At 38.8% G+C, this 12,205-nt stretch overlaps 1 protein-coding gene across 2 annotated transcripts in view; it reads right to left on the bottom strand.

The window, feature by feature from the left end:
- The window catches only part of LOC101147362 (cytochrome P450 3A7), a 28,549-nt gene that overhangs the window by 2,957 nt on the left and 13,387 nt on the right, over positions 1-12,205 (bottom strand). For both annotated transcript variants that reach the window (XM_063708620.1, XM_055393126.2), the window contains 9 exons: positions 12,104-12,203; positions 9,463-9,576; positions 9,109-9,197; positions 7,676-7,824; positions 6,463-6,590; positions 5,394-5,460; positions 2,662-2,822; positions 1,485-1,711; positions 258-420 (listed from right to left, as the gene is read on the bottom strand). In XM_063708620.1, coding sequence (XP_063564690.1) covers positions 258-420; positions 1,485-1,711; positions 2,662-2,822; positions 5,394-5,460; positions 6,463-6,590; positions 7,676-7,824; positions 9,109-9,197; positions 9,463-9,576; positions 12,104-12,203 — 1,198 coding nt within the window. The remainder of the gene's footprint in view (positions 1-257; positions 421-1,484; positions 1,712-2,661; positions 2,823-5,393; positions 5,461-6,462; positions 6,591-7,675; positions 7,825-9,108; positions 9,198-9,462; positions 9,577-12,103; positions 12,204-12,205) is intronic.

Raw genomic sequence — 12,205 nt, 5'->3', positions numbered from 1 at the left:
TTTGCTCAAGTTCAGGGAGACTGCAGATAGTCATGCCATGCTAATCTACATTGACGTTACATGATGTTTTTAATGCTACAGCTTTTGAATGCCAGAATTGAAGCACTCTTAAAGATCATAGATGGGTCCAAATAGATTCCTTGGCCCATAGAACAAATTATTAAAAGTTTAAATGAGTGTATTCTTTTTTAAATATATAGACCCTTCAGTTAAAATAATTCTTAATAAAACATTATTTATGCAGAAAATTGACTGACCTGTGTTTCTTTACAAGGTTTGAAGGAGAAGTTCTGAAGGACTCTGACTAGAGCAAATTTCATGTTCATGAGAGCAAACCTCATGCCAATGCAATTTCTGGGTCCATTTCCAAAGGGTGTGTATATGTAAGGATCTATGTTGTCCTTGTTCTTCTTACTGAACCTGGTTCCATATTGGTAGATATTTTAAAAGTTAAAGACATAATACCTCTAAGAGTTACATGTTAGGGTTTCTTACTTAGGGCCCACCCCTCTACTAGTAGTACACAGGATACTTTTGTGGACTGGTCATTGAAATCCTGCTATGCATATTTTGCTATGAGAATTGTAAGGTACAGATCCTTTCTACTCTCCTTACACTATAGGAGCTTTCAGTCTTGTTGAGAGGAGATAAACAGTGTTGCAAAGAATATTTATTTCTAAACACTCAGATTATATTCAGGGTGGTGATGTGTTCACACTTTAAAAGGCACATAAGTGATGAGACTGACTGATGGAAAAGTAAATTCCTCCCTCGCCTCACATTTATGTTGGTCATGAGGAAGGAGAAGAAGAAATTGTCTTGCACTATTACAAAATTGTTATTTTGCATTTGCTTCTCCTCTCCTCTCTTGTTTTTCTAAGTCTTCTCCTCCTCCTTCCTATCTTGTCTTATCCTTCCTTCTCTCCTCCTTCTCCTCCTTCTTCTTCTCTCCATCTCTCCCTCTTTCTTCCCCACACCTCCATAGAATAGTTTAAGTCAGATAATTTACACGGGCATATGATGCTACTGTACCAATGCAAAGCAGTATCATCACTGCTTTCTTTGTCTATCTGTTCCACTAACCTATAAATTCTTTGAAGATTAGACCCATGTTTTTTGTTCAAACTTGACTCCTAAATATTTGATTATATTAAGGAAAAAATATTCATTTGTGGGACATAATAATAGCATTGTGATCATGTGTTTTTAAAAGAGTCCTTATATTTTGGACACATAACCCATAAGGACATAACTGATGACCTTCATTTTAAGTTGTTGGGACTGTGGGTGGCTGTAGTTTTCTTTTATCTAGTCTATGGTTTGTAAAGTGTGACAATGATCAATTTGATGATAAAAAAACTTTTAAATGTAAAAAGACAAGCAAATGATTGTACAAGCCCATGACTGTCCTGTAGATTAAGAGAGGCAGAATATGCTTGAACCAGGCTGGTTCAGGGAGGGCTTCCTTCCCAGGGGCCTTGTACCTTTCGGGGAGGAACTTCTCAGGCTCTGTCCAGTACTTTGGGTCATGATGAAGAACATAGCTTGGAATCATCACCACCACCCCTTTGGGAATGAACATCCCATTGATCTCAACATCTTTTTTGCAGACCCTCTCAAGTCTCATAGCAACTGGGAATAATCTGAGCGTTTCATTCACCACCATGTCAAGATACTCCATCTGTAGCACAGTATCATAGGTGGGTGGTGCCTGGAAAGAAAGAAACAGATTTGGATAAATTGAGATTTTGAATTAACTTTTAACTCAGTCCATGCAGTACTATTGACATGTTAGAAGCTCCAGAGAATAACTCATACTGGTAAAGGATCATAGCATTCATAAAGTGTTTTATTTTTTTATTTTTATTTTTTAATTTTATTATTATTATACTTTAAGTTTTAGGGTACATGTGCACAATGTGCAGGTTTGTTACATACGTATACATGTGCCATGTTGGTGTGCTGCACCCATTAACTCGTCATTTAGCATTAGGTATATCTCCTAATGCTATCCCTCCCCCCTCCCCCACCCTCATAAAGTGTTTTAGTAACTGTCATGCTCATTGATGTGCTCAATGGCCCACTGAGATGTGTGGAGGAGTTATGAAAGCGGGAGACATTCAGGACCGATCTCTCCCCAGGGACTGAAATCCTTATCATAACCGTCTAGTGGTTTTTCTTTCTCATGGAAACAAACGTGACTATGCTTGCTTCTTCACCAGTGGTTACCTGACTGAAACATGAGACACGTGTGGGGCAGAGCTGTGTCAGCCTGCACAGCGCACCCAGGGCCAGGCTCCATCAGACCACAGCCAGACCAGAGCAAGTCCTGCCAATATCACCAGAGCTCACTATCAAGACTTGTGAGCAATAAATGCTTATGGTTAGATGCCACTGAGGTTTTTGGATGTTTTTTATTTAGCATTATTGTGATAACAGAAAGCAGATGAACCAGGGCCAAGACTGTTTAACAGAGATCTTATACTTCTGCCAGTAGCAACCATTCCCTATGTTTCTTTCTTTTTCTTTTTAGAGCCTTCCTACACAGCGTCAGTGAAAGAATCATGATTATGCTTTTTATAAAAATTCTGGGAAGTGGTGAGGAGGCAACTTTGCTAAGGTTTCACCTCCTCCCTCCTTCTCCACGTATCATCCACTCACCTTATTGGGTAAAACTGCATCAATTTCCTCCTGCAGTTTTTGCTGGACATCATGGTGAGTGGCCAGTTCATATATAATGAAGGAGAGAACACTGCTCGTGGTTTCATAGCCAGCAAAAATAAAGACAATTGATTGGGCCACGAGCTCCAGATCAGACAGAGCTGAAAGGAGAAGAAAGACATTTTAGGTAAATCAGATCAATGTAGGGCATCAGAGTTTATATGAAGAGAAATCTAAGTGAAGCCCTCAAATCCCTAGGGGAAAAAATAGAAAAGCAGTTTGGAGTCTCACTGGGGGTGGTTTCACTCGGATGTGTATCTTATAGAGCCAGAACAAGGCATATCATTTTAATCCAGTTTCCCCCAAGGTCTTCAAGAATGTGGGCCATCCACTCCTCCTTGTGCCATCCCTGCCATCTGCACAGCTAGGTAATTTCCAGAGAAAGCATTTCTGCATAACATACTCAGTGTTATGGGTGTGCTCGTTTAATGATCCTAAAAGTACTTTATTGTAAATTAATATGGGGTAGTTTTCTCTCCCAAGAAAAATGTAATTTATTATAGCTAAAATATACCTTGACAAACTTTGAATTTGCAACATTAATGGTTAAATGTATGGAAACTAAAGGACCTTTCGTGTAGATATGTTTGAGGGAACTTAAGAGACCACTATTGGAATACAGACCACCTTTTGCTACTCAAAGTGTGGTCCATGGGTCAGAAGCATCTGGAAGCTTATTAGAAATACAAAGCCTGTGCACGGTGGTACACACCTGTAATCCCAGCTCTTTGGAAGGCCACGGTGGGTGGATCACCTGAGGTCAGGAGTTCAAGACCAGCCTGACCAACATGGAGAAACACTGTCTCTACTAAAAATACAAAATTACCCAGGCATGGTGGCGCATGCCTGTAATCCCAGCTACTCGGGAGGCTGAGGTGGAAGAATTGCTTGAATCAGGGAGGCTGAGGTTATGGTGAGCCGAGATCGTGCCATTGCACTCCAGCCTGGACAACAAGAGCGAAAACTCCATTTCAAAACAAAACAACAACAACAAAAACAGAAATGCAAAATCTCAAACCCCACCATTGAACTACTGATTCAAAATCTGAATTTCAGAAGATGCGGTGATTTGTGTGCCTAGCCCAGCTTGAGAAGTATGGATTATATCTTTGAAATGCATCAGGTGATAGATGTAGGCTACAGGTCTCAAAATTGACTATCTCAGGAAGTAGAGCAACTGAAGATGGACAAAAAGCTAGATGAGTGGTGATTGACTGTAGTCTGATGGATGGCATTAAAGTAGTATAAGCTCCTGTGATTACAAGTTTGCCCCCTTCTTGATTTTTCTCCTGAGAGAAGCTCAGGATGGTCCATCACTGGTCTGTTTGATCAGGACTGGATTAGGACATTTAGAGACCTGGAACACAGAAGTAAATATGATGCCTGTTCCAACCATGTAATTCACAACCAAAACCAATATGAAAGGTGTGTGAGAAATGTCGACAGAACTGTGATTTGCCAGTGAAGATTTCTGTGATGCAGTTGTGGGTAAATTCAACTATCTAATAATTGCATTCAGTTACCATGAACCTGATGATACTGATGTGAAACTAAACTATAATCTCAAAGTTTAGAGCTCTGCTGTCCCATATGGTAGCCACTATCGACATGTGACTATTTAAAATCAAATTTTATTCAATTAAACTTAAATACAATTTAAAATTTTTCATTAGTGGCACTAGCCACATGTGCAGTGCTCACTAGCTATATGTGTCTAGTGATTTCTAGAGGAAACACTAAAACAATAGGCTATTTCCTTTATCACAGCAAGTTGTATTGGGATAGTAGATGAATAGATAGATGGATGATAGATAGATAATCAATAAGTAGATAAATAGATGATAGATGGATAGATAGATAGACAGACAGAAGTAGATGTAGACATGGACATGGACATATTTAAAGTGGTATGCTGAAGTCAGCCTACTCCTGCTCTCTAGAACCAATGATTAAATATTCAGGAATTTTGTGACATGATTGCCAAATCTTGGTGGCTTGAAATTTGAACATGGCCATCATTTTGCCACTGTCATAGTAACAGTGACTTCAGTGAAAATCATACATGGGTTGTAAAACTAGTAGGTGAAAGATTGAAGACAAAGAGGATATTTACACAGTCTCAGAGGTTTTCTCAAGTTACTTATCCATTCCAAAGGAAAAAATAACTTTGTAGTCGATTAACCTGATGAACACACTTTCACCAAAAATTCCCAGTTAAAATCACCCTTATTTGGACAGCATGCCTCCTGATTAGGTGTTAGATGCATTAGGTTGCTGCAAAAGTAATTGCGCTTTTTGCCATTAAAAGTAATCACAAAAATCGCAATTACTTTTGCAGAAACCTAATAAATTTCCAGGCAGAAACTTTAATTCTGTGGATCTGGAGGAGGCTGAGAACTGGCATTTGGTTTTATGTAGGTGATCCACAGACCGCTGACTCTTTCTGGCCTGCCAGGTTTCCTTAGCGTTGCCCTTTAAGCTTAGAATATGGCCATCTATGCCTGCATGCCTCCAGAAAGTGCCTCCAGCTACCATTTATAACATTCAAACCTGTGTCATTCTGCTATGTGGCAGAAATTCTCATCTTCCTGGAATACTTCCTGCACACTTTCAGAACAAGGCCCTCCCTCTGAGTGCCCCACAAGTAGCCCCCAGAAGCGCACTTTGGTTACCTTTGTGGGACTCCATGTCTTTCGAATTCTGAGAGTCAATCATCAGCTGAAGGAAATCCACTCGGTGCTAGAAGCAAAAAGAGAAATTTTATTGACAGAAAGTGACTCATGAAGTCAGAAGTTAATCAGAAGTGCAGTCCTCAACCTCCCTTCTGAGAATATGGACCCTTGAAGACCAGAAATCTGACGGGTGTTCCCTGAGTCACCAGTGAAAAAAAAAATCCATCTAAATCCTTGGAAAGCAGGATGTTTTCCTGAAACAAATCTTTTTGGTCTTATCCCTGGTCCTAACTGCATACCCGTGAAGAAGTCCTGGACCTTTTATTCTTCTGTCTTCTTCTTCACCAATGTGCACAAAGATTATTCTCCTGACATTTCCAGAACTTAGCAGCAGCTTTGGTGGGAGCATCTTCAAATACTCCAACATTCCCAAAATCTATACTATCTTCAGTGACATCTGGGTTACCCCTTCTTGCCTCCCTGACCTGCAGACATCCTTTGGCTGCAATCTAGGGCTCATAAAAGCAAGGTGAGTTAGCCAGCCTTGCAGCCTCAATTCCCATGAAAGACCCCTGTTCACTTGAGGCTGTGAGAGGGCTCAAATGTAACACATACTATACACTTCAGCAGGTGGCCTGATAGGGTCTTTCATTGGAGAATGTGTAAAATAACAGGCTTGTACTTGAAATGACTCTTTACCAATCTATGATCTAGAGAAAGCATAATACCAGTAAAATATATTTTCAAACAGTAATGTTTATCCTTTGACAATTTATTGAAGGGAAGTGATGTGATAAAGTTTTATCTGAATAATATTTATGCCATGGCATACTAATTTTTGTGCCTGATATCAAATTTTAAGTGCTCTCTCTGACTCATTCTCATATCTTCTTCCTCAAACTCCACTTTCTGCATTCCTACCAAATGAATTATCTTGCTCTAAACATAAGTACTCTTTGTGTTAAAATCTTTCTCTAAAAACATACAGGGAAGTGCACCAATCATATGTATATTACCTAAAAAATTATGAAAAACTAAACATCCTCCTATAACTACCTCCACGTTTTACCTTTTGTGTCTCTTTGAGGCGACCTTCTTTTATCCGTTTTACAGATTTTGTTAGAAAACTTGTAACTTTTCTTGGAAACACAGTGATATTTAATGCTTCAAGAATTGGGGTAAGGAATGGAAAGATTTCTGTAGGAAAAAAAAAACAACAGAAAATTAAACCATCGTGAATGTGCAAAATTTACCTGGAGCAATTCTAATTTTCTCTACCAATCAGAAGAGTAAAATATATCAAGGTTCTCAACTGGAAGCCATTCCTTCTATGACTTTTGCCCCTCTTTCAGGCCAGTGGCTGAGCAAGGGCAGGTCTGTGCATAGGGACCACCACTATAGCAGTGAGATCAGCAGTCCCTTCTGCATCTTTCGAATAATGAAAAAAACAAAACTCAATGCTCTAATCTCTTTGCCTTTATCTATTGGATGAGTCTGTTACAATAACTCAAATCATAATCTGCTGCTTAAATTAATCGTGCCGTTCAAGAAATAGCAGGTAGTCAAGATAGAAATAACACAGTGTATCTCTGTCCCCTATCATGGAATAAAGCTAAAATCAATAAGGTAAAGAAAACTGGGAAACTCACACATATGTGGAAGTTAAATAATAAACTTTTAAGTAACCAATGAGTCAAAATAGAAGTTAAAAGGGCAAATAGAAAGTGTTTTGAGCTGAACAAAAATTAAGATGTGATAGGCCAGGATCTCATGGTATTTAGCAAAGAAGTGCTCAGAGGGAAATTTATAGTTTAATGTGTAAATTTAGAAGAACAAAAAATCACAAATCAATAATCTACATTCATGCCACAACACAGTAAACAAAGAAGGGCAAAGTAAGCCTGAAGCCAGCAGAAGAAAGAAAATAATACAGACTAAAGTATAAATTCATGAACTAGAGAATAAAAAAAACCCTGACAAATTAATATCATTTCTATGAAGCATCCAGAATAAGCAAATCCATAGAGGCAGAAAGTTGATTAGTGGTTGCATATGATGACAGGGTTTGTGGCAGGGGGTTGATAGCTAAAAATGTATGAGGTCTCTAGATGGACAAAAATAGTTTCAAAGTTTAAAATGGTGATGGTCACACATATCTTCAAATGTACTACAAATCATTAAACTGTACATTTTAAGTGGATAAATTACATGGTGATTTACATCTCAATAAAGCAGTTATTTTTAAGAGAGAGAGAAAGAAAAGGAAATAGTAGTCCACATACTTATTGAGAGAACAAATGGATCTAATGAATTAAATCTTAAAAGCTTCTTGGTGTTTTCCACAAAGGGGTCTTGTGGATTGTTGAGAGAGTCGATATTCACTCCAAATGATGTGCTAGTGATCACATCCATGCTGTAGGCCCCAAAGACACTAAGTGGAGAAAGATGTGGAAAATTAAAATCAGCACCTCTTTACCATCCTTCCACTATATGTGCAACAGGAAACCCACATGTCCAGTCAAGACAGACAAAGAGCCACAGACTTTGAGAACTATCTACTGGATCATCTCCCATTGCATTCCCTCAGAAGGTGGTTATCAGGTGCCAGTGATGCAGCTGGCCCTATGCTGGGGGTAATGGAGCCACTCAACTGAGTTAGACTTACCTCTGGGATCAAGGAGCCTGTCATAGGAAGACAGAGACCCACTATCATACAACTACAGTAGCATGTGTTGAGTGTGGATGATACAAGATGTGTAAGCACTCTGCTTCAGCAGAACAAGAGTAGAAAAATTCACTCTTCCTAAGGGGCTCAAGACAGGTGACATTGCCTGACTGCAGACTCTATGCCCAGAGCTGATTCCTCTTCAGCACTTCGCAGAACAGCAACACCCTGTTCTGAGCTCCTATATCGTCCTTATTCTCTACACTCCCTGCTCAAGCTTTGGAAAATTTCACTATCCCCAGCTCTTGTGAGCTGAGATTGCCCTGACGGCAGAATCATTTTAGTAAAATATAATGACCAACAATATCCTGGTTAAAAAAAAAAGTCACTAAAAATTGATTTGGAAATTCCTATAGATGAGTGACCATGTATCCCTGGTCTGCCCAGGAGAGGCTCAGATTACACCTGTTGTTCCTGCGTAATTGAAGCACATACCAGTGTAGACAGCAAATAATAGGTTTACCGTATCTATAGCATTCATAGCACCCTGTCTCTTTAAGACTGGAGGAAAAAGCAGTGGTGGGAATGTTTAATATTTAGTATTCTACTGATATCCTTAGAAAAACCATGAAAGGGTCAAAGTTATTCAAAGTTCTCCATTATAACTTTCCCACTCTACTCACTGCCAACCAACAGATACCAAGTGCCTTCCTCTTTTACCATCCCATACACGCCATGCTTAAAACTTTGGTACAATCACACATTTTCCCCCCTAAAGTATACATTTAGTCTTCCAGAACATTCAGGCTGACAATTTCATGGATAAGTAAATCCTTGCCCATGTGCATATGGGAGAAGACCTTTTTCCTCCAGCTGCCCCACCTCCTCTTGGGAGCTGCCCCATCTTGGGAGACCCATTGAAGTTGCAATACCACAGCCATCCTTTTGTCTGGTTACTGGAATAACCCAACAGCAGGGATATCAGCTTCATGGCAGGCAGCTGGAGGGGCTCATGACAGCTCAGAACCCCATGGCTGCGCTTCTACTTACTCTTTCAAGGTGACAGGCATGCCTGTGTCTGCTTCCCGCCTCAGATTTCTCACCAACACATCTCCATACTGGGCAATGATAGGGACCATCTAAGCACAAAACACAACACCACCCATTGTTAAGTGTGCAGACACAAGTCCCAGAAGGACATGACTTTACCTGGAATGGAACAATAAGTGACATTTTATAAAGAATTTTGTGATGTCTTTTATGTACATAAAGATAAAAGACTGTTTTTAGGAAGCTCAAATTCAGCGGACTACCCCTTGGAAAGGGACTGTGATCTTACTTTCTACATGTCCCCACCAGATACATTCTTTAAGTTTCTAATTAAAACTCATGTTATTTTCATACCTCCTTGAGTTTTCCACTGGTGAAGGTTGGAGACAGCAATGATCGTATTCTCTTCCATTCTTCATCCTCAGCTGTAGATATGGCACTTTTCATAAATCCCACTGGACCCAAAGGCTAGAGTTCAAAGCAGAAACATTTTGTCCTGCGTCAGTTGTGGAGATCTCCATGGTTGTAGAAAATGTGTTAAACAGGAATCACTTATTCAACAATTATTTAGTGACTGTCTACTAGGTGATGGGCCCTATGCTAGATGCTCAACAGAGATTTATCCCAGATACCCAGTGTCCTGGGATGTATTTGTGTGTGGGGGCAGTGTTCAGGAGACCCAGCCACCTGATGTGGTCTCCAGCCTGTATATCCCAGTCTCCTTTTACATGCAAATTATCCACATGGTAGGCAACGTGTTCTTCCAGTAGAGTAGACAGAATCAAGACCTAGTACTTCTGCAGTGTAGAGAGGGAGTGGAGACAGAGAAGCAGGTGACTTTGGTGGACTATATGTTGCCTCAAACGAGCTGTCTTTATGTTCTCCTACAGCACAGGCAACGTGAAAAAGAGGTGCCTCGATACGGTGGTTTTAAAAAAATGGTAGGTAATACTTTTAAAACTAGGAATGTATTTTGAAGAAATAATACAATTCTATGAACATTCTTTTCTGTTAATTTTTTATTCCATGGATAGAAAGAAAAAGAAAGAGATAATTATTTTTGCCAACTTGGCTATCAAGCCAGCATGCTTGCACCTTTCTTTCATCTTCCATAACAATATTTTGTTTTATAATGAGTACTTACAGCACTCTTATGTTAAAAATTCAGCAAACTGGGAGAGAAAGTTCCTCAATTTGATAAAGAGAATCTACAAAAAAAACCACTTCATCTAAATCATGCTTATTGATGAAAGACTGAATGCCTCCCTCCTAATATTAGGAACAATTCAAAAATTCACCACATTTACTCAACATTATATTGGAAGTCCTAGTGCAATAGACAAGGAAAAAGAATTAAAAAGGCATACAGTTTGGAAAGGAAATAAAAGAATTGTCTCTATTTTCAAGTGACGTAATTGTCAATGTATAAAATCTCAAGGAATATACAAAAAGACTTCTTGAAATACTAAGTCAGTTCTGCAAGGTTCTATGATACAAGATCAACAAACAAAAACCAAGCATGTTTCTATGTACCAACAATCAATATCTGAAAATACAAGAAAAACATAATATCATTTACAGTCACTCCAACAAAAATGAAATACTTTAGCTGTAAATCCAACAAAACATGTACAGGATCTCTATGCTGAAAACTACAAATTGCTAAAAGCAATCAGAGAAAATCTAAGGAAATGGAGAGGCATACTATGTTCATGAATTGAAAGACCAAACATAGTGAAGATAAAGACTTTCCCTAAATTGATCTATACATTTAATTCAATTGTTGTCAAAATAACAGCATGTTTATTTATAGACACTGAGAAACTCATTCTGAATTTTTATGGAAAAGCAGAGAACCAGGAAGAGCTAAAACAAATCTGAAAAAATAAGTCCATAAAAGTGGGAAGAATCACTCTACATGATGTTAAGAGTTACTGTACAGCTATTAGAGTCACCAGTTTGTTATCGGTGGTGGAATAAACACAGTGATTAATGGGACAGAATAGCAAATGAGAGATGCAAAGAAATATGCCCAATTGATTTTTAACAATATGCCCACCTTTCCAAAAATGGCTTTGGAAAAATTGGACAGCCATAAGCCACAAAAAATGAACGTTGATCTAAATCTCATACCTTATACAAAAAATAACACAAAATAGATAATAGAGTTACATTTAGTAGAGCATTAAACTTTATGACTTTTAGAAAAATTGGCAACATAGGAAGGAGGGCTAGGCAAAGAACTTTCAGACTTGACACCAAAAGTGCAATTCATAAATAAAAATTAATACATCAGCCTCCTCAAAATAAAAAATGTTTGATAAAAAAAAGCTCTGATAAAGACCCTCTCAGAGAAAAAGACTTGTGACTGTAGGATAGCAGCAGGGAGCCATATGGAGATGGAATAGGTCTGCATCTTGATCATGCTGGTCATTGCACAAATCTACAAATGTGATAAATTTGCGTAGAACTACCCACACACTCAAGACCAGCCTGGCCAATATGGTGAAACCTCATCTCTACTAAAAATACAAAAATTAGCAGGGCATGCTGGTGCACACCTGTAGTCCCAGCTACTCGGGAGGCAGAGGCAGAAGAATCACTTGAACCTGGAGGCGGATGTTGCAGTGAGCCAAGACTGCGCCACTGCACTCCAGTCTGGATGACAGAGTGAGACTCCATCTCAAAAAATAAACAAACAAAAACAAAAAACAAAAAAACCTACACACACAAATGAGGGCACATAAAACTGGTGAAATCTGTATAAGCTCTGTGAACTCTATCAATGTCAATTTCTTGTACTATAGTAACATAAGTATACTGTATTTGTAGTTATGCAAGATTGCAAGATGTTACCATCTGGGGGGGACAGGATGAAGTGTACATGGAAGCTTCCTGCACAGTTTTTAGGCAACTGTCTATGAACATATAAGAATTGCAAAATAAAAATTTAATCAATCAATGAGTATTTTAATTTCAAAAGATGGATGCTTACCCTCCGGTTTGTGAAGACAGAATAACATTCTTTCACTAGCACTGTTTTGATCATGTCGGGGTCTGTGATAGCCAGCACAGGCTGTAGACCATCATAAAAACT

Source organism: Gorilla gorilla, chromosome 6 (assembly GCF_029281585.2).
Source record: "Gorilla gorilla gorilla isolate KB3781 chromosome 6, NHGRI_mGorGor1-v2.1_pri, whole genome shotgun sequence".
Taxonomy (NCBI): Eukaryota; Metazoa; Chordata; class Mammalia; order Primates; family Hominidae; genus Gorilla; species Gorilla gorilla.
This window is presented reverse-complemented; position numbering and strand designations above follow the sequence as displayed.